We start from the raw sequence: 22,757 nt of genomic DNA on the forward strand, positions 1-22,757 counted from the left end.
GGAAGAAAGGAAATTAAGGTAATAGATAGAATTTTCCTAATTTTGATGTTTTTTCCCATAAAATTTTATTATGTTACTGGCATCAGACACCAACTTATCCAGGCCAAAAGTAGCACACGTCCATGTCTAATTTAGCACATTATTACTTATTTAGTTGCTTTAAGTTGAATGCACGAATAAGTTTCTACGTTCTATAAGAAAAACCATGAGTTCCAGGTGCTGCAACCACTACTCTTCAGGATTAAGATATAGAAAAGAAATGAGTTTAACTAATAGAGCAGATCTTTGTGAGGGAGAAAGGGAAAGAGACAGATTAAGAGAAAATCAGCAAACCATCTGAGGGTTTTTATCTTCCTTTCTTCATACTGATCTGTAGACAATGAACCCTTAGTGAGCAGACCAGACTCAATTCTGCACGTATGGAGGAGGGGAAACGGAGGAAATACATCCTACAAATGTCCGAACAAACAGAAGGGGTGGTAGCTGGTCCTGAGTAACCAGAGCTCTTTAAAGAAAGACTCCTCAGAGTCCAATTCACCCTTGTAAGTGCAAACTGTTCTCACGCACTCAACTGTGTGCGGCGTCTACTGAGGCCCTTCCCCCCAACCTCAGGGGCTCTTGGACAGACAGTGAGAGTTCCCAGCTATGCCACCCCATGGAATAAAGGCAGGAGGGCTCTTCCATGTGGTTGGAGATCCTGAGGACAGAGGAGGTGAATGGTCAGTGGGGAAACAACAAGCAGGGCCAACATCCCCACCTACCAGGCCGGCCCATGCCAATCTTCTCCAGGTCTTCATTCTTGACGTACTCAAAGTGGGACAGGCGGGTAACATTGAGGTCATCGCGGAGCCGTAGGAAGTACTGTTGCAGCTGCACCTCAGACAGCAGCTCCAGCAGCCAGCCTGTGCCTTCCTCCGGCTGCATGCTGCTGCTCCCCAGCCTCTGTGGGGAGGGAAGAATGAATCAGGGACCAAGGGATGCAGGGAGGTAACAGGGGATCCTGCCCAAGTGCTCTGGGCTCACCCACATCCTACTATGCTACTTTCAGGAAGCATTCCAATCACCTCTTGCTGTTCAAAAAAGCTGTACAGAATAGCCTGTACCCACCTGCCCCCTTTCCTGCCAGCAACAAGGGTAGAATTAGGACAGTTGGAATACAGCCCAGGTACTGGAGTCAGGGTCTCATTCCCAAAATCCACCGCCCAGTGACGTGGGACCAATCTCTAGTGTTTTCAGGGTTCCCGTTGGCTCAGACTCTCTTGGGGTCACAAGTCCTTTAAGAATCTGATGAAAACTATTTATCTGTGTCTCCAGGAGATACACATTCTTAACCATAAAGTTTTGATAAAAAATACTGGGGGTCACAGTGTCCTTTGAGACCCATCCACGGGCCCCTCAGACCTGACGGACCCCACAGAAAGAACTCGGGCCTGGATGAGTCCGCCCAATGCCTTGCGTAGCCAGAGCCTTTCCCCTCAGTCCAAAGACCTCTCCAAAGTGCCTCCAGGACCACAGCGAGTGGAAGAGAAAGGGCAGAGGCTGGGGTGGCTTTCAGACCCAGCTCAAAGAGGCAGCCCTGTTCGGCTCCTGTCGATGGTTATCACAACAGACTGTGGCCCAGTGTCATCAAAGCTTTCAAGTTTTTCAAGAAATACTGGCAATCTGAATCTATCTTGCCATTAACATTTTTTTGAAACTATATGCCTACGGTGAAATATTGAAAAGACACACAGGAGCCAAAAAGTCTCCCTCCCTCCCCAATTTTACAGCCACCTAGCTCCCCCTCCCCAAAGCCAGATACCAAGAACGAGTCGTGCGCCCGCGTGGGCTTTGTCGGCCCCCATAAACACTCATCCGGCACTCACGCCGCTCTGATCCTCGTTTTCATTTCACATCGTCCTTGTCCTGGCTTCTTAACCGTGGCAACTAACTGAAGTTTTAAACACCCCCCCCCACATTCAGTGTCGGCCAAGCGACACATGTAGGTGCAGGCCACAGTCAGCCAAAGGGCCACCAGGGAGTGACCTCTGACTTAGTTTCTTGGGCCCAGAGAAAGCGGCCACTGGCACCCTCAAAGCTAAGCAACCTGACCCACCAGACCCCAAACCCATCCCCATCTAAGTAAGACACCTCAGAGCTGAGCGCTGGGCCAGGCCAGCTCTGACCCATGTTCAAGCCCTGAGGACAAAGCAGGCAAGATGGAAAACGCCAGCTGCCCGAGACCCCCTCCTCCCCAACTCAGAGGTGGCCTTGTCCCCCAGTTCTCATCACAGGTCATACTGAGAAGCAGGTGCTCACAGCCCAGGCCCAGCGTGAGCCTCCTGCCCCCACAGTTCCCAGAGGTTTTGCCAGCCAAGTGCCAGGAGTTCAGACTTTCCCAGGCAGCTCAGGGTAGTACAAAGAGCGACAAATGGGAATGAGAGGACCTCAGTTCAAACCCTGGCACTCCCACCAAGTCGGCTGGGCCAGAGGGGGTTCCCAAACCTTAAACTGTAACCCTTCACCCAGAGGGCTCCCACAAAGGCTGTACAGGCCCCCAGGGGATGTGTTTGGTTGTCACAATGGTGGGGGGCCACTGGTGGCCTTCAGCGGGTGGCTGGGGACAAGAATGTGAGTTATTCTGTAATGTGCAGGACAGTCTCACACACTGTCCCAAATCCCATACAACTTAATTCAGGGAGGTGGAAAATTTGTTTAGAATCATCTGAATCTAGAACTGAATTCCAACTTACATTGTTTTTAATGCTCACCCAAGGATATGCTTATTGGTTCTAGAGAAAGGGAGGGAGGGAGAAACATCAATGTGAGATGCATCGATCAACTGCCTCCCGTACGCGCCCCAACCAGGGGCTGAACCTGCAACCTAGGTACATGCTGTGACCAGGATTCAAACCTGCAACCAGCTGGTGCACATGAGGATGTTCCATCCAACTGAGCCACCCAGCCACGGCCCATTTTACATTTGAACAAGGAAGTATTTTTGCAGTTTTATACATAGTGAACTTTATTGGAATGGAACTACTGTGTAAACTGAGGGAAAACTGGCCTTTATTTTGTTCAGAATTTAGCAAAAGTTGTTCGCTATTGAAAAGAATGTCACTGAAGGCAACCCATCCTTATTATTTCAAAATCCCTCCCTCAGCACTTACAGATGTTGTCTTCATGGTGGTTCTACAAGAGGTTCAGTGGCTCTTCATTATGTCAGAGTGTGCTGACATTAGGATACACGAAGTATTATTACTTTTATTCCTCTTATATTACAGGTGGCATTATGTTTGTTGACTGATTATATCCCCGTGTACATGGTAACCAGCTTATGTTTCTATTAATTTTAAGAAGACTAACAATAAAAAATAACTCTAATACTTCAACTGCACTTACTATATGCTGGGCATAGTGCTAAGCATTTAGCTGTATTCCCTCACTTATCCTCAACAAAACCATCTGTTACAAACCAGGGGGTATGGGCTTAAGAGGGCAGGGCACCACTGCTTTCCAGAAGAAAACCCCAAAGGTGCACTGTGAAAACCACTGACCTCAGCACTGTCTCTTCATAGCTTGGCCCAGGGTGACAGGGCCAGCATTTCCACTGTGACTACCCTATTCCTGGAGCAAAGTGATCCCACCCTCAACAAAGCTCAGCCTCCAGATGGGGCTTGCCACCAGGGCAGGCGGTCTGAAGTCCTCTTCTCTCCTTCCCCAGTCCCTAAATTCCAGGACTCCAGGCTCCTCATTCCTACCCTCCTCTGAGGCAGGAGGCAGCCATTCCTGAGAATAGCGCAAAGCCATGTATGTGCCAGCGGTCAGGGCTAGGGAAGACCCCAACGCCCCTCCTCTGAAAAGCACACAGTCTAACCTGTTCCTTGCCCCTGAAACACCAGTTAACAAATCTCCCAGGCTCGGCTGGACACTCTACTCCCCGCTCCCCAACCCCAACAACAGGGCTGCTCAGCACAGACGCATGTGTGGGACAGCTGAGGAGGACACTGGGATCCCAGTGAGACGAAAGCAGGAAGGGTCCCAGTCATGCCTCTACCACCAAGCCCAGAGTGACCCTGGACAAGTCCCCTCCCCACCCCTAACGGCCACCTCCAGCTCAAGTTTCTTTCTGAAGCGCAGAACACTGCTGCAGCCACCCCCCACTAAGTCACCGGTTGTGCCGGGACCCCAGCAGAGCCCAGAGCCCATGCACTTGTGCTGGACACGTGTATCTCTTGTGGATGCACACACACTTCCAAAATACACTTTTCTAACACTCACCAACAAGAATGCAGTAGCCGGAGGGGAAAAGCCACTGGGGCTGAGTCAAACCCTCACTGGAGGTGTCCCTCAGCCATTCCCAGTCCTGCTCTCTGCCCCTCAGTGAAGTGCTGGCTCTGAGGAGCTGATCCAGTCTCCGGTCAGTCGCCCGGCTCACCCACGGCCCCAGCCCCTCCACCCCCCACTCACTGTGTATAGTCTTCGCCGTAGTCTGGCCAGGAGAGGAAAGGAGAGCTCTAGGCCAGGGAACCGACGAGCTGCTGGCATCTTCACGGAGCTGGGCCCCCTGACTGGGTCACTGAGACTCTGGCTTGAGAAGTGGGGGAGCAGGGGCCTCAGGCTCCTGAATTTCAGGTTCCGCCCAGAAGGGAAGGTGGCCAGAGGTCTGCCCCAGGAGTCCCCAAAAATCTCACACTAGGGGTGGAAATGGGACAGAACAATAGGGTGGCTCCCTTTTCCCTGCTGCACAGCTGTTTCTACAGCTGGCTAGTCTCGCAGAGAGTAGGTTCGCTCTTCTGACTGGCTGTAGCCTGGGTCCTCTGTCCTGTTTCACTGCCTTCTCTCCAGTGCAGTGGTCACAGCTCCAGTCCTACTCCCAGGCTCCCCCACCCACTGCCCTCCCTCCCTCACTCCTCCCTCCCTCCCCAGCTGAGCAGCTCTGACACTGGCTGAAAAAGGACCTTTCTGAATCACTGCCAAGAGGGTGGCGGGAATGGGGGGACTCTTCCTCTCAGCCACCCGCACCGGCCCCCCTGCCTCCCCATACACAAGGTCCCCTGTCTCTGGCTTCCACCCCAGCCCCCATAGTTGCAGACAACTCCTGGGATTTCAGGGTGGGGGCTATGTGAATCAAGCAGCAATGTACAAAGAATGGTTACAGGCCCCCATATAGGCTTATCTGGGACTTAGGAGCTAGTACACAATCTGAGTTAGAAGCTAGGACCCCAGAGTAATTCCTAGACTCTACAAGAGACCCTTCAGAGACCCTCCCCCATCTCCCAGTCCCAGCCTTGGCTGGGCGTCTCCTGGCTCAGGCCCTAATGTGGCCCTGTTACCCTGGTGCCCGACGGAAATAGGAGGCCGGCAGCCTGCCAGAGTGGGGCAGTCCAGCCAAGATTGAGAGGGGGTGGAGGGGGTAAGGAATCTCCACCCTCTTCCCTGGGGTTGCCTTGTCTGCTGCCCACAACACCCAGGGCGCCTCCTCCAGACCAGTGGCCAAGATCCAAAGCCCCTCAAAACAAACAGATATGCCCCTAGACCCTGCTGAGAGTGCCCCCACCCCAAAACTGTAAGATTGCAGGCTATAGGATGTCTCTTGTGGAGCACCCCCCCACACAGACAACAGTCCCAGCTAAAGGGAACTAGAGATACTCCATCAAGCCCCTGTGGGCCCCCCACGTTCCTAGAGCAGACAAATGATCCCTCTGCCCCTCCTCAAGGGCGCCAGCTGCTCATACACTCCCCTCACCACCGCCCCCAGACACACCTGACAGCTGCAGGAAGTCTTCTTGTGCTCCCTCAGCACCCCCACCCCATCCCCCAGCCATGCCCAGGGAGCCCCTGTTTCTTGCACACTGCTCTCTTGTCCGTATCCAGCTGGTGACCAGTGCTGGAAGCCACAGCTGGTTAGTGAGGCAGGCAGCCAGGGTGAGAATTTTGGGGACTCAGCAACTCACTCTCTCTTTCCAGGGCCTCTCTTAGTGTCTGACCTCCTGGCAAGGAGGTGCCCAAAGGGACAGCCATTTCCTGGTCTGGGTCCCGAAGGGGGCAGGTGGGGATACACCCTAGCAATCAGTCCGTCCTCCCCACCTGCATCGTCTACTACCTAAAGCTTGCAGAACCAGCCAGGTACAGTCTCCTCTCTGTCCAAGTGAACTGCCAGTCTGAGGCTGGAGTCACAGATAACGGACAAGGTGAGGTGAGGCCGAGGGCACTCTACAGCTGACTTTTCCCCAAACCCCGGCAGAAAATGTCCACAGCTCAGACAGACGAGCCTACTGCCTAGCTCCCGCCAGGTACCACCCTGAAGGAGACCCAGGGTCCTGATCTCAGGGGACAATTTAAGCAGGATTACTCCCTCTGCTGCAACAGGGGGGATGCTGGATCAGAATGGCCAGATTAAAAATTCTAGCCACCCCCTGAAAGATGTGCCCCAAATCCACCAGAACTCCATGTCTGACTCTCCCTTGGACATCAGGTAAGAACAAGCCTCAGCAGCTTGCGCAGCAATCCAACTATGAGAGGCTGTAAAGAAAAGCAGAGCATGGTTAGGGGTGGGAGCTCAGGCCAGCTCTTGGACCCCTTTCTCCCAGCCCTGGAAAAAAAATGTCCACCTTTGTCCTATCACCTACTGCCCTCTGCCGGCGGAGAGAGAAAGTGCTTGATCTCCAAGGGGAAGGGGAGTGGTCCCATAAATAGTTATCTTATTTTCTAAACCAAACAGGGACATCTGGCTTGAAATGCATATATGGCAGGACAGTAAGCGGGAATGTCCAGGGCACGGGAACTCAGTGCCCATAAAAGACTAAACCCAAACCTGAGCTTCCAGGGCTCTCAGGGGCGTTGAAGAAAGCCCCGGACGCAGCTTAATTGGGACCCAGGGGGCCCAGAGACACTGAGGCAAATGTCAGCACCAGTAATTCACCACCACTGATTCACCCCAACCCCTTAACTCCCCACAGGTACATTCATTCTTCTTAACCCAACCTCCCATCTCCCAGGATCTGTCCTGGGGCCCAGGAGCACAGAAACCCCTCACTTCGGGGAGGCTGCTGCTGAGAGCAGGTCCGGGCCCTCAGCCGATCAGCAGATGATGGAGGTTAGGGCCCGGGTACCTGGCTATCCCCTCCTCCATTACCTGCTGTCCCTTTTCGCCCCCTGTCAAGCGCTGATATGCAGCTCTCTCCCCCATGGAACCCATTAAGGCCGGCAAGGGGAGCATAGACCTCTAGCAGGCCCCCGCCCCTCCAGCGCACCGGCAGCGTCATGGCCCTACGTCCCGAGGGGCCGGGCCTCAAGCATCCAGAGTCTAGTCACAGCAGGGCTGCTAAGCACATCCGCCGGGGGGCGGGGAGTCCCGGTCCTTGCTCCCACCCCCGCACACACCCCACAGCCTTCTACTGCCTTCTACCCACCACCGGCTGGCAAGAGCCCCTGTGGTCCCTGGCGGTCACTGTCTCTCCTACTGGGACTGCGGCACACCCCTCCCCCAATCCTGTCCCCTCGCAGTACCACAGGCTGACCCCCAAGAAAGCCAGATATCAGGCCCCACCTTCCCTGACGACGGAGTCACAGCTCTCCTCAGCTGTCTCCAGCACCTCGGAGCCCCACAGCCACCACTTTGGTCCTTGGGGATTCAAGGGTCCCCATATTCCATGATAAGGAAGTTCACAGAAGAGAAACACCTCCTGTCCTGACACAACCTGGGACTCTTCCCTCTAGACAGCAGGGCCTGAAGCCTATCCCTCTACTTTCCCAGCTTCCACTGAGCTCCAAGAACGAGCCCACCTCCCCGGCTCCCTGCTGCTCCACTCCATTCAGCTCAACCCACTAGACTGACTCGTTCTGGGCTGCGAACCTGCCCAGCCCACTCCTCACAGTGGTGGGAGCCACACCCCTGGCACCCGCCCCAGCCCCCATTCCTGTGCCTCTTCTCAGCCCGCCTTGACATTTCCCTGTCTACCCACTCCCCCAAGATAGCACACACTGTGCACTCCGAAGGGCAGGGAAGAGTACTAGGGCCGAGTACCCCTCCCTGGCCTCAGAAGAGTGCCTTGAGTGCTCACAATCCCTGCTGGAGGAGCTTATCCAACACCTGTCCATGCAGAACTCTCACCCAGCAATCAGGTGGGGCCATTGGTACCAGAGGAAGTCCTACTGCAGAGGCTCTCTTCTTCTTCCTGCCTCCTGGGCCCCAAGGCACACCGCACACCCTCTCATTTTGCTGGCATCCGAAGCATCACTGACTCCATAGTACCAGGTATTTAGGGCTGAGTTCAGGGCATCTTCAACCCTTCGGGGGTTGGAGCAGAGAAGGAGAAAGAGGCTGAGACACCCCACCCCCTCGACATACACACTTAACCTCAAGATTGAGGAGTGGCTCCTGGAAGGCACTCAGTGAGTGCTCCAAAGGCTCAAGCTCCTTCCCCACCCTGAAGCATGCTGGGATCCGGGATGGCCCTGCGTGGGGGGGCGGGGGGGGGGATTTATTCTAGGCAGAAGCTCCTCTGCATCTTACTGCAGCTATGGCAGAAACCAGTTTGGAGAGCTGCAAGAACCCAAAGTCAGATACTATGGAGAAAAAGAGGCTGAAAATGCCAGTCCCATTCTTTCTTCTCTTGGTTGGGTGAAGGGTCTGATCCAAACCATTCTTCCTTCCTGCTTTCTCCCTACCTCCTCCCCCATAAGCCGCCTGCCATCTTACTATAAGATATCCACAGGACCCAATCTGACTCTCAGATTTGGGGAATCCAGCCCATATGCACACCTCTCTGATCTGTAACTTGCTCCCTTATCTCAAAAGGGAGCCTGGAGTAGCCAGGAATCCCCTCCCCCAGCCTCTTCAACCGCATCAGTGAAGTGACAAATCCACACTGAGGAGCAGACGTGACAAGTAATTTCCGGCCAAAAGGATTTTTCCAAAACAATCTACCGTATTCTCGGGAATATATGCCAACCCCACCTCCAAGCCAGCCCTCTCCCACCTCTGCCCTCCCTCTTCTCCAAGCCCTGGAGGGAAAACAATACACGGGATTGGGGGGAGCATGGGGGCTATAGCTCCTCTCCTGGCCATAGGATTATTTGCCTCCACATGTCAATTCCACCAAGCCCAGCCAGCCTTAGCTCTCTGTGAGCAGGACCCAAGCTTCTGGACCAAGGCCAGAGTGGTTCCCCTCAGGACCTCATCCCAGAGAGAACTGCAGGCAACCCCACACCTTCAGGTCAGCCCAGGTCTGACATCACACTGGTCTGGGGAGGAGGCTGGCCAGGGGCCAAAGGAGAGAAGGGGATGATTCAGACACATACCATGGCTGTTCACACCTTCTCCATCTCCGGACACAGGGGTCCACTCCCTCCCAAGGGAACTTGGCATCTGAGGTCCTAAGGAGAGGCGAGGCTGAGGCATACTTGCCCGCAGTGTTGCGCCCATAGGTCCTGAGTCTAGCCCTAAAACCTCTTTACCCTTCTCTTCAATTTGTTGGTGTTTCCTAAGACTTCCGAACTCTCCCTTCCTTTCTGAATGCTCTGCTCTGCTCCCTGGAAGTCATCCCCTCTCCTACGACACCAATTACCACTCTGCACTGTCTCTAATCCTGAGCTCCTGAAGCTCTAGACCCACATTTATACACATTTACAGGACAGCCCCACCAGGAGGATGCATCGGTACCACAAATTCTGCATGTCCAAACTGAGCTCATCACCACCCACTGAAACCTAGCTAATGTGTGCTCCTGTATCCTGACTGAAAACATAAGCAAACACCAGTCATACAGGCTAGAAACCTCACCCCTGGCCCCTCCAACCATCATTCCTCCCCCACTGGGCAGGCCACAAAACTTTGTGGTGTCTGCCTCCCCATTATTCCTCCTTTCAATACCACTGCGATCAAAAGTCAGACAGACCTGGGCTGAAATTCTGGCTGTCACTTTTCTAGTTGGGCAACTTTTGGGCAAATCACTTAATCTCTAAGCCTCAATTTCCCCTTCTGTGAAATGGGGATAAATAGGACCTCCTTCATAGAGTGTGGATTCAATGAGATAATGAATAGGAAGCACCTGGCACATAGATAGTGGCACACCTGGCACACCTTGCCTACTGTTATTTTTGTCATCTGAACCCGGTCCCTCCCTGCCTACAGTCTTCTGCAACCCCCCCACTGAGCCAAATACAAGGCCCTTCAGGATCCTCTCCTTGCCTATTTGTCTAATTCAATCTCTTACCATTTCCTTCAAAAGTCTCCATGCTTTCAAATCCAGTAAAGCACTAACCTTCTTGGGAAGAGGGGCTGCCAATCTCATTACAACTACTCCTGTCCCGGACCCACTAGGCTACTCTGCTCCCCCAAAGCTGCTTCAGCCCCAGGGACAACATGGCCCATCACAAAGGCAGGAGAGTCTTGAATCTGCCTTCCCCTCTCATGGGAGACAGAAATGGGTGGAGGAAGAAGGGGGGAAAGGGAGGGGATAGGGAGGGGAAGGGGAGGGGAGAGGACTGGAGGGTGACAGAGGAGTGAAAGGGAGGAAAAGCAGGGCAGAGAAACAGGGGCAGACACATCAGACAGACGGACCCTCCTATACATCATCTCCCTACACAACAATGGAAAAGGTGTAACTTTCAGATGAAAGGATCTGCCCAAACACCCATGACGCAGACCAACATTGAATTCAACACCTCCCCACATGTACTAACTTGGTCTTGAAAGTATTTTGTATTATTTCATGCTCACCAGCTAAAGACTAGCACGCCAACCCTGACATTCAGAGACCTGACACTGAGAGCCCTACTGCGTTCCTGGAGCACGCCCCTCCCCCCCCCCAACGCCACTTGAGTGTGAGGATAAATTCCTGCGGCTGTCTGGGTCTCGGGCATATGCACACCACACAGGCTGCCTCTCACCCATCCTCTGGCCCAGGCATCACCACAGCACCAAGGCCCAGCAGTGACTCCCAAGAATGGAGGAAGGATAAAGTCCCAGACGCCAGCCACTCCCGGAGCTTTTCCAGAGCTAGGCAGAGAGGCCACCCAGCTAGTCACCCTGCCTGCTGGCTCAGGCCTCGCCCCACCCCCAACCCTTGCAGAGAGCACAGAGCTGAAGCAGCCTATTGTTGGGCCCTGGAGGTGGGGTGGGGAAAGCCAGAGCTGTGTATTGTAAATCATTTACTCTGCAAGAGAGACTGCTCATCCCCTGGGGGACCATATCCACACCAGAACCCAGGGAGCTAAGAACGTCCAGTGCAGGGCAGGCTGTGGAGCCTAGGGGAGGAAGGGTCTGAATCTGGAAGTGAGAGAAATGTCAGGGATTTCAACGTATTTAAGATACCTTAAATCCCACTATATCCTCCCTACCAATTTTAGCGATGGAGAAACTGAAACCCTAAATTGGAAGGCACTTGCCTGGTCCAAGAGACTTAAGAATCTGTCACAGGGAATAGATCCCGAGGAGTTGGGGGAAGTCCACAGTTCAGAGTGATGGTAATTCTCTTCTGGCCATGGAGGGGCTACCCTGCATGGTCAGGGACTGGTAAAGGTCAGGGACCCAGAGAGGAGACCCTGACTCATTAGAAGACACAGCATACACAGGACAGGCAGAGACAAGAACCCAGTGTTCTCAGACCCAGCTGAGGTCCTCAGCTTCAGGGCTTCCAGGAGGCACAGCTGTTGAAGGGAGAGACCAGGTCAAACCTCTCACCCCATACCTCTCCTCAGTTACTTCCCATGTACCTATTATGCTTTTATCCTAGTGAAAACACAGGGTGTGGGAGAAGAAGTCACAGTCTGGGTTCTCAAGAAAAGCTATGTGTAGTAGTTTCTTCACTAAAAGCTTTATTTTCATTGACCAACTTAACCCCCCTCCCCTTACTACCCTATCTTATCCCCACTTTACAGATAAGAAAACTGAGGCTCTGGAGAGGTGATTAGGGTCACCAAGAAAGCGAGAGATGAAGCCAGGATTCAGCCCATACACAGCTGTGTACTACATTGCTTGGCTCAAGGATGCATGCCCATGGAGGGCAGAGCTGGAGTCTTATTCATTGACTATATACTGGATACTGAATAAATTCATGGATTTTTTGAGTATGTTTAAAGAGGGGATGGAGCTTCCAGAAGACTGTAGACTGCATGCATGTACATAATGTCACTCCTTCCCAAAACCCCACCAAAACTACAATTTAAAAAAGAGAAATTTTTGAATGGCAGAAGTCCCCAAGGATGAGAAGAACAGTAGAGACAATCACAGCAAAACTTTGGAAGCTGGAAAGCAGGTGGGCTAGTGACAACTGAGAGGAACTGCTCTACCAACACCAGAGAGTAAACCAACAAAGAAGACACAAGATACAGGAAACAGGAGACCCAACACAAAAGGACTGCGAAGGAAATGCCAGGATGCTGAAGAAAGATCCCAAGAAGAGAGCTAAGCGTCATGACAGGAAGCAACCAGTCCTGCGCTGCTTCAGGACACCAGGTTCTGAAACTTCTTCAGGAAGATGAATTTGATAGAATATCTCATTGAAAATGACATCTTCAGAAATTTAGACAGTTACTGGAGAGTTTGATCAAAGTACACTTGGACAGATATATGTAGAGTGGACAGACTGAATGATGGGAAGCATTAAAGGGTAGAAAGGTGGGAATGAGGGAATTACTGTATTTTGCTGTGTATAATGCGCACTTTTGGACCAAATTTTTAGGGAAAAATAAGGATGAACATTATACATAGGAATCAGTATCAAAACATGGCTGCGCATTATATACAGGAGCACATTATACATGGCAAAATACAGTAAGTCAAATCCTCATCTATGACCAAGAAGGAATAACAGAGATCAGGTTTAAACTCCCCAATGAAATAACAACAACAACAACAAAAAATGGATAAACTATACAAAATGGTTTAAAGACACCAGACTTCAGGAAAACAAAAGACAGTGATACCTATGAGATAGGATACAGAGGAGCTCAGCCCTACAATTGGGTTTCTGAGCTACAGCATAGGGAAGAGAACCGGGTGGACCTCAAAGAACTCCCTGAATTAGGGAGATGGACCTGAGAGTCTAGGGAGACTCAGTTGGCCAAAGTTCACAGAACAGACCATCAGAAAGAGATAGCACCATAAAGGTCTGTAAGGGGCCCCCCTCAAATATTCAGCAGAGAACTGACCATCACATAAATGTGCAGAAACGACCCATGGCTGGGAGAAAAAAACAGTCAAAAGAATTAGAAGTAACAGTGCCTCGTGCTCACAGGCTGGGAAAAGTGACTGTTCCTAAGTGCCAGGCTGGAAAAGCTAGGCATCAGGCAGAATACACAAACGCATCTTGCCTCAGCAGTGAGGAATTATTAGCCCTACCCTGAGCATACCTGTGATCCCATCTAACAAATCTTACAAACAAGACCCAAGGGGCTCATACCGTTGCCAAGTCATATAACTACATCCTTGAGTAAAGTTCAGGAATATTTATAGAAATGAAAAAAAATAATACACAGCAACCAACAAGAAAAAATTCACATTGTCTGGCATCCAATAAAAAATTACTAGGCATGCAAAAAAGCAAGACACTATAATCCAATGAGGAGTGAAAGCAATCAATTAAAACCAACCCAGAACTCACACATTAGAATTAGTAGACAAAAACATTAAAATAATTATTATAACTTTAAAAGACTATAATTAAGCTTCTAGAATAAAAACTACACTGTATGAGATGAAAAAAAAAAAACCCTGAATGGAATTTAAGGCAGATTAGACACAGCGGAATAAAACTGGGTGAACTTAAAGACAGAGTAACAGAAATTCCAAAATGAAACAGAAAAAAAAGATTCTTTTTTAAATGAACAAAACATCAGTGAGCAGTGGGAAAATTTCAAGTGCCCTAACACATATAATTAGAGAGAAGAAGAGAGTTGGGAACAAAAAAAATATCTGAAGAACTTACAGCTGAAATTTTCCAAATTTGATGAAAACCGTAAGTTCACAGATTCAAGACATTCACTAAACTCCAAGCAGCAGTTGGAGAGCATTATGCTCAGTGAAATAAGCTGGACAGTAAGGGACAAACACCGTATGATCTCACCTTTAAGCGGAACATAACCAACAAAAGAAAAAAAGCAAGCAAAATATAACCAGAGACATTGAAATTAAAAACAATCTAACAACAGCCAGAGGGGAGGGGGGAGGGGACAGTGGGGAGAAGGGTTTTCAGGAGCTACTATAAAGGACACATGGACAAAACCAAGGGGGAGGGTGGAAGCTAGGGAGGGAGGTGGGTTTGGCTGGGGTAGTGGGGAGTGGTGGGGGAAAAAATGCAGACAACTATAACTGAACAACAATAAAATAATTTTTAAAAAAAGATTTGGGCTATACAGGAAAGAAAAAAAAAAGGCGGCACATGAGGGAAACTACATCAAAACACATCATAATCATTCTGACCAAAATCAATGATAAACAGAAAATCTTAGAAAGTAGCTGGGGAGGGGGAGGGAGACATGCTATACAAACGGAGAAACAAGGATAAAGATGATATCAAATTTCTTGCAGAAACAGTAGAAATGAGAAGACAATGGCACAACATCACTAAAGATCTAAAAGAAAAAACTAACTAGAATTCTATTCCAACAGAAATATCTTTTTTGTTGTTAGTTCATGTCGTTGTTGTTGTTCGTTCGTGTCTTTTATTAACCCATATACAGTTACTTATCTTCTGTTTTGTTAGAGCAATAGGTCAGACAACGTTTGCCACAGTAATGTCTGTCAAAGCGGCTGCCAACAAACTCCAGCACCACATTCATCTGAAGGGAACGTCCAATGAAGGCAACTGACTTTGCTATTCTCATCCATCTTGGAGTATTTCAGGACAGCCAGCTTAACCTTTTTTCCCTTATGCTTATTCTTCTAGGCAGTGGTGTTTAAGACTTTCTCTTCCTTTCCTTAGCACCACCACCAAGCCCCAACGCAAGATGAAGGTGGACTCCTTTGGAATGTTGTAGTCAGACAAAGTACATCCATATTCCAGCTGTTTGCCAGCAAAGACCAGTCTTTGCTGATCAGGAGGAATCCCTTCCTTATCCTGGATCTTGGCCTTGACATTTTCTATTATATACAAGGGTTCAGCCTCAAGAGTGCTGGTCTTCCCTGAAAGTGTTTTCATGAAAATCTGCATCTTGGCATTGGTTCCACGGCAGATGGCAGAGCAGAAAGTGAAAGCATCTTTTCAAAATAAAGACTAAATAAACTTTCTAAACATATAAAAGCTGAAAGAATTAATTATCAGCTGACGGATCTACACTATAATAAGTGTTAAAGTCCTTCAGACAGAAGGAAAATAATACCATATAGAAATAGGGATCTTTGCAAAGAAATGAGCAGCACTGGAAATAGCAACTACATGAGTAACAGTCAAGATAATTTTCTTATTATTTAAATTACTTTAAAAGATAAATTAACTTTTTAAACAAAAATAGTACCGGTGTAGTGTGGCATTTACAACATGTATAATTTTTGACAACAGCAGCACAAAGGGAGGAGAGAAATAAAAATGTACTACTCATGGCTCTTAGACTAATATCACTTGGAGGCAGACTATGATAACGAAGATATATATGATAAATCCTGTAGACATTACAAAAAAACTATCCTCATAAGCATAGATGCAAAAATTCTTAACAAATTCTTCAGCAAACAGAATTCAACAATATATATACAGAAAAACACATCATGACCAAGTGGAGTTTGTCTAAGGAATGTGAGGTTGCTTTAACATTTAAAAATCAATCAATGTAATTCAATGTATTAAACAACTAAAACAAAAAATTTTATGATCATTTTGATAAACAAAAAAGCATTTGACAAAATCCAACATCCATTCCTATTAAAAATCTCAGGTGAGTAGGAATAGAAGGGAGCTTCTTCACCTAATCAAGCTTGTATGTGATAAAATGACAGCTGACATTATGCGTAACAGTGAAAAACTAAATGCTTTCCCCTGAAAACCAGAAACAAGGAATCTAATGTTCTACTCAACATTTTATCAGAGGATATAGCCAGTGCAATCAAGCAAGAAAAAGAAATAACAGGCATAAAGATCAGAAAGGAAGAAGTAAAACTATCTTTATTATCAGATGACATGACAGTCTATGTATAAAATTCAATGGAAGCTACAAAAAACTGTAAGAATACTGCAGTTTAGCAAGGTGGCAGAATTCAGTGTCAATGTACAAGGAGGGACAATATACAATATTGTTGATATACAATATCCTGGAGGAAATTCCAGGAAAAAACCCCTGGAATTTATTTATTAAAAAACTGTGTTTATTCTTACATGTTTGAACTTCAGTTGCCTTCAAAGCACTCTCCATTTGATGCGATGCGCCTATCGACACTTTTTCCCCACTGCTCAAAGCAGTTTCTGAACTCGTTGATTTGGATGCCTTTTAGTGCTCCTGCTGTTTTTTGTTTCACCTCTTCCACGCTGGCAAAACATTTCCCTCTGGGGACTTTTTTCATCAGGGGAAACAAACAAACAAACAAAAAAGGTCGCATGGGGCGAGATTGGGTGAATAGGGAGGGTGGGGCACAGGGGTCATGCCGTTTTGGGTCAAAAACTGTAGAACACACAGTGTGCTGTGGGCAGGTGCGTTTGTAAACCATCCATCGTGAAATGGGCAAAGGCGTTGAGTCTTCAAAAAAAATTTCACTGAAGCCAAACACAGCCTCTGTCAACAATGCCAGGGGGGAGACTGATACAGATGGGCTCCTAGAACATTCCCCTAGCAGGAGTAGTCTGTATTACAAGGCGCCCATCCTCCAAAATTCCAGTTTTTGGGGGGGGCCACTCCCTGTACAAAAATCAATTGTATTTATATACACGAGCAACAAACAATTGGAAATTGAAATTTAAAAAAGTAACACCACCACCTTACAGCAGCATCACTGAAGTATATTCATACAATATATCATTCAACCTTAAAAAGGAAATTCTGGCACATGCTACAACATGGATGAAGCCTGAACACATCATGGTAAGAGGAAAGAGTAAGTACTGTATGATTCTACATCTATGAGATATTTAGAGTAGTCAAATTCACAGAGACAGAAAGGAGACTGATGGCTGCCAGGGGCTGGGGTGGAAGGAGGAATGAGAATTACTGTTTAATAGGTACAGAGTTTTAGTTTTGCAAGATGGAAAAAGTTCTGAAGATGGATGGTGGTGATGATTGTACAACAATATGAATGTACCTAACAATACTGAACTATACACTTAAAGATGGTTAAAATAGTAAATTTTACGTTATGTGTATTTCACCACAATTAAGATAAATAGAATTTTAAAAAATTTTAAAAAACCAGCCCTGGCTGGTGTGGCTCAGTGGATTGAGTGCTGGCCTGTGAACTGAAAGGTTACCGGTTCAATTCCCAATCAGGGCACATGTCTGGGTTGCCGGCCGGGTCCCCAGCTGGGGGCGGGCAAGAGGCAACCACACACTGATGTTTCTCTTCCTCTCTTTCTCCCTCCCTTCTCCCCACTCTAAAAATAAATGAAATCTCTAAAAAATTAAAAAATAAAAAATACCATAAATAGGCCCTTTACTATAGCACTGAAAAAAATATGCTAATGCTTAAGGATATATCCAACAACAGATGTGAAAGATCTATATACTATAAACTATAAACCACCAGTGAAATTCTTAAAAATCTAAATAAATATATATATATGTATTGTTCATTGGTCAGAAGGTTCAATTCTCCCCTAACTGATCTATAGATTCAATGCAATCCCAATCAAAATACCAGCAGGGCTGGGGTTTTTTTTAGAAATTAATAAATTGATTCTAAAATGCATATGGAAATGCAAGGAACCTAGAATAACTGAAGCAATGTTGAAAAGGAAGAACAAAGTTCAAGATCTTACCCTGATTTCAAGACTTACTATAAATCTACAGTGATCAAGATAATGGGATAGAGAAAGATAAATACATCCAGGGAACAAAACGGAGTCCAGAATTAGATCTACACACATATAGACAAGTGATTTTTCACAAAGGGGCAAAGGCAATTCTGCAGAGACAAGGCTTTTCAACAAATGGTGCTCAAACAACTTGAATCTCTACATTAAAAAACTCAACTTCAACTCATACCTTGTACCAAGTACAAGAATTAACCCCAAATGGATGGGAGACCTAAATGTAAAACCCATAACTATCAAACTTGTAGAAGAAAACCACGGTGGTTTGGGTTAGGCAAAGATTTCTTTGACATGACATTAAAAGCACACTGTGTGTGTGTGTGTATTAGAATATCTCAAATTAAAGAGACCAATTACAACAAGTGTTGGCAAAAAAGTGGACAAACTAGAACTTTCATACACAACAGGCGAGTATATAAAATGGAAAACAGTCTGGCAGTTTCTTAAGTTAAATGTACACTTACCATATGATCCAACCATTCCAGTCCTAAGGATTTATCCAAGAGAAATAAAAAGCATTTGTCCATACAAAGACTTCAACAAATGTTCATAGTTTTATTTGTAATAACCAAAAACTGAAAACAACCCATCAAAAGGTGAATGAATAAACAGACTGTGGTATATACACACAATGGAATACTGTTCAGCAATAAAAAGGAATAAGCTATTAATATCTGCAACAACATGGATGAATCTCAAAATAATTGGGGTAAGTGAAAAAAGGCGAGCAAAAGAAAACAGCACATTCTGTGTGATTCTGTGTCCATAAAATTCTAGGTGCTGTGAACTAATGTTTGGTAACAGAAAGCAAACCAGTCTGTTACCTGGGGAAGCAGGGATAGCAAAGGAGGGGTAAGAGGAAGGGATTACAAAGGGGCCCCAAAAAACTTTTGAAGGTTTGGGAATAATGAGTATGTTCATTATCTTGATTGTGGTGGTGGTTTCACAGGTAGAGACATATATTAAAACATTAGCCCTGGCTGGTGTGGTTCAGTGGATTGAGTGCCGCCCTACGAACCAAAAGGTCACCAGTTCAATTCCCGGTCAGGTCAGGGCACATGCCTGGGTTCTGGGCCAGGCCCCTGGTTGGGGGCATGCAAGAGGCAACAGATCCACGTATCTCTCGCACACTGCTGTTTCTCTCCCTCCCTTTCTCCCTCTCTTCCTCTCTCTCTAAAAGTAAATAAATATTTAAAATACTAAATTATGTTTTAAGTATGTTCCATTAACCGAATGTCATTACACCTCAATAAAACTATTACTAAAAACAAACAAAAAAGCACTTCATGTTCCAGAATAAAGCATAGGGCAGAGGGGTAATTATGGGCTTAGGAGCCAGAGTAAAACATCTGGGAGCACTGGCCCCTCTTCCCCAAAATCTGCCAGCCAGGGCTCCTGGGCAGGTGGGCACCAGACTGGTCTGAGCCCTCTGCTCTCAGGACACAGTAGGGAAAGGCATGGCCCACGCACAGACAAGGAAACTGAAGCCCAGAGACATTATCTTGCTCCAGTAGCTACATAGCTAATAAGTAATCTAAACCCAGATTTGGCAAAGTCTTTCTCCTCATCTTCAGCAACCAACAAATTGAAAAATGTCGACTTGAAACAGGGTGAAGATGTGTGCTTGTGCGTACGTGTTTAGAACACTTTTTCTGCATTGAAGCCAGAGACAGAAGCAGTCTGGCCGTCCCAGAAGAGCTAGGCACAGTGGACACAGCACGTGAACTTCAGGTGTATGAATGTTTGGGGTGGCAGTGAGATGGGCAGGTGGGGAATGAAGCTGACAGACAGGTTTGGGTTTGACTGAGGGGCAGGGGAACCGGCTCCTCCAGCTCAGTCCCTGCAGCTGTCTGCCTAGGGAAGCCACCATCACTCCTCCAGTTCCAACTACGTCCACCCTGCCTGCTTCAGACAGAGGGCAGGGGGCCATGTGACTCCGAGCCACCCCCTGGGATGGGGCAGAGATGGGACCCAGCTAAGGCCCTGAGGCAGGCAGCAATTCTGCACACCTTACCCCCTCCCCTGGCCCCAAGGACTAGGAAAGCAAAAACCCAGACAGTACCAGATTAAGAGGCGAGCAGCCCTAGGAGGACCCATGGGTTCAGAACCCACAATGCCAGTGCTGCCCATCTGTCCACCTCCAACAGGGTGAAGCTGAGGTCTGGGCCACAGTGGGTGCCCAGAGATCAATGGTATAGATACCCTGTCCTCTCCCACCCCTTTCAGGCTAGGGTCCTGACAGCCCAAACAGAGACAGAAAGCCTACCCAGGAGCTCTCTACCCTTCTGCCCACTATTCATCCTTGGCTCTGAGCCCTCAAAATTAATCAGTTGTGACAAGAAGGTGTGACAGGAGCAGGTCAGGCTCGTGCCCAAGTCACTGGCTGCCTCAGCTCACGTGACCAACAAGGTTGCAAGATAAGGTTCTGTTAACACAGCACTGCCCCCTTTCCTCTCTGGAATTGAGACAACAACCTATGCTGATTGCACCACCCCGGCTATGGCAAGAAGGCACCCCTATCTCCACAGGTATAGGGATGACTACCTCCTCTGCAACCTCGGCCTGGGGCTACCCCTCTCGTCCTTCTGCCCAGGCCTGGCAGCCACCCAATCTCACCTCCAGTCTAGACTCTAAGGAAATGCCCCATCACTCTAGTTGGCATATACAGCACTGGGGGAAGTCCTGCCTCGCTGCTGAGAACTGCACTGCTTCCTCCCTCCCCTGATTTAAACACAAGGGAGTGAACAAGGGCAGTTTGGAGAGCACCCTCACCTCACTGCACCCCCCCAAACTGCTTTCAAACACACCAAATTCTGGCTGAAAACAGAAATGAACTTCCTTACCTTCTGCTGTCTTTCTGCAGACACAGCTTCGATGATGTCCAGGCTGAGGTGGGAGAAGAGGATCCAGCATGACACAGCCGTTGTCAGTGCTCTTCTGCTCTCCACTCCCTGAACCCTTACATCTTGCGTTCACTTCAGCCCTGGAGGGATCCTGGTGCTGGGCTGCCAGCCTGTAGAGTTACCACCTCCTCCGCCGCCGGCGCCTCCGGATTCTGTGCCCCTCAGGGGGTCTCTCTCTCTCCTGGGACCCCTTCTCGTCTAGGAATGTTTCCTGGACAGCCCGCACCACCTGTCCCTCCTGCACCCCGGGCAGCCAATTTGCTTCCTGCACCCCTAGGCGCCCCTCCCCCTCAGGCCCCTGGGGCCCGACAGGCCGTGCCCTCCCTACCAGCTCGAGTCTCCTTGGGCGAGCCGGGGCCTCTCCTAGAACCACCGCCTCCCGTCTGAGGTGCCTGCAGCTTTCCCAGTACTGCCCGCCCTGCTCCCCGGAACTTTCGAGCCCCTTCCCGCGCTCCCAGGAGCGGTCCTCGAATTCAGACTGCTGCAGCAGCCGGCGTGGGCTCCCCTCCCCCCGTTCCTGCACCCCGGCGCGAACCTCCCCACGCTCCTGCACTGCGAGGCTGCTTCCCCCCTTCTCCTGGTGCTGCTTGCGGGCCCCCAGCCCCTCCTCCTGCACCACAGGCCAGCTCCCCGAGCCCGTCCACAGCGGCGGGCGCCTCCAGTCCGCGCCGTCCGGCGTCCCCCACACCACCCCCAGGCTGGGCTCTCGGCCGCGGCCGCCCCGCTCCTGCACCCCCGGGCCCACCCCGCCCTCCTCCTGCACTGCCGGACCCACGCCCCCCTGCTCCTCCACGCCGAGCTTCAGCCCGCGGAGCTGCTGCGGGCCCCAGCTGAGAACCCCGACCCGGTGCGGCTGCTGCTCGGGCAGCCCGGGGCTAAGTCCGCCCCGCTCTTCCTCCGCGAACCGCTGGGGGTCCCCCGCCCACACTGCCCAGCGCACACGCTTGCCCCCCAGAGGCCGCGCGGTCCCGCCTCTCCAGATGGTGCTGCCCTCAGAGATCGCTCACGCTGCCCCCCGCCCGGCTCCTACCACTCCGTTCCTCCGAGGAGAGGGCTGCGAGGTCGCGTCCCTCCGACTCCCTGACCCACCCGACTTCCCCGGCACGCCTCCCCACTCTGTCCACCGGCGTCGACGTCCGCCCAATGGGCGCCGCGCCCTACGCCGGCCCCCGCAGGTGCTGCGGCCCCGCGCGCCGGCCAGCGAGCCACGAGCGCCAGCCCTCCCGCCTGAGTTCCTGGAGCCCACCTGCGCCTGCGCTGCCGGAAGGGGGGCGGGAAGGCGGGGCCAGACCGCCCTCTTAAAGAGCCCGGTCCCGCTTACTCCTCCCTCTGCTCCGGTTCTTTGGTCCCCCTACTTCCCCCCTACTTCTCCCCTACTTCATTTCACCTTAGCCTCCTCCATCAGGCTCTGCTGGCGCCTTCCTGTGATGCCAAAAAAGGAAAGGGAGGTGCAGCCTAAGGTAGGGCGTCCACACTGAGAAGGTGTAGTCAACCACACCCAGTAGAGGAGCACTGAAATAGGAGTCTTGAATTCTAAGTAGCTGTTCAGCTGTGCTTACCTTGGGGCACTGTAAAGTCACTTCCACCTGGCCTCGTTTGCTTCGTTCCTAAAATGAGGGGGCTGGGCCCTGGCTGGTGTTGCTCAGTGGATTGAGCGCCGGCCTGCGAACCAGCTTGATTCCGGATTAGGGCACATGCCCGGCTTGCACGCCGCCTCCCGAGTTCGGGGTGTGTGAAAGGCAACAGATAGATGTTTCTCTCCCTTCCTTCTCTTCTGTCTACAAGTAAATAAAATCCTTAAAAAGAGGCTGGATTACAAAATTTACAAGGTCACAATCTAGTGAGTGAGTGACTGCAGAGAGGGATTTTAGTACTAATCTATTTTAGTACTAAACCTGGGCCCACCTCACCCTTT

At 49.6% G+C, this 22,757-nt stretch overlaps 1 protein-coding gene and 1 pseudogene across 6 annotated transcripts in view; both read right to left on the reverse strand.

The window, feature by feature from the left end:
* Positions 1 to 22,190, reverse strand: part of TNK2 (tyrosine kinase non receptor 2) — a 42,701-nt gene extending 20,511 nt beyond the window's left edge. For 2 of the 6 annotated variants that reach the window (XM_045185877.1, XM_045185875.1), the window contains exons 1-2: positions 7,118 to 7,186; positions 762 to 942 (exon numbers count right to left, since the gene is read on the reverse strand). In XM_045185877.1, the coding sequence (XP_045041812.1) occupies positions 762 to 942; positions 7,118 to 7,180 (244 nt within the window). In that variant the 5' untranslated portion in view covers positions 7,181 to 7,186. Of the gene's footprint in view, positions 1 to 761; positions 946 to 7,117; positions 7,187 to 9,285; positions 9,361 to 20,782 lie in introns of those variants that run through there. The other 4 variants (XM_071220637.1, XM_071220638.1, XM_071220639.1 and 1 more) reach the window with 4 other exon arrangements.
* On the reverse strand, positions 14,417 to 15,390 carry LOC112320536 (ubiquitin-ribosomal protein eS31 fusion protein-like; annotated as a pseudogene).
* Positions 22,191 to 22,757: the final 567 nt, after the last annotated feature.

The sequence above is a fragment of the Desmodus rotundus genome, chromosome 2 (genome assembly GCF_022682495.2).
Source record: "Desmodus rotundus isolate HL8 chromosome 2, HLdesRot8A.1, whole genome shotgun sequence".
Taxonomy (NCBI): domain Eukaryota; kingdom Metazoa; phylum Chordata; class Mammalia; order Chiroptera; family Phyllostomidae; genus Desmodus; species Desmodus rotundus.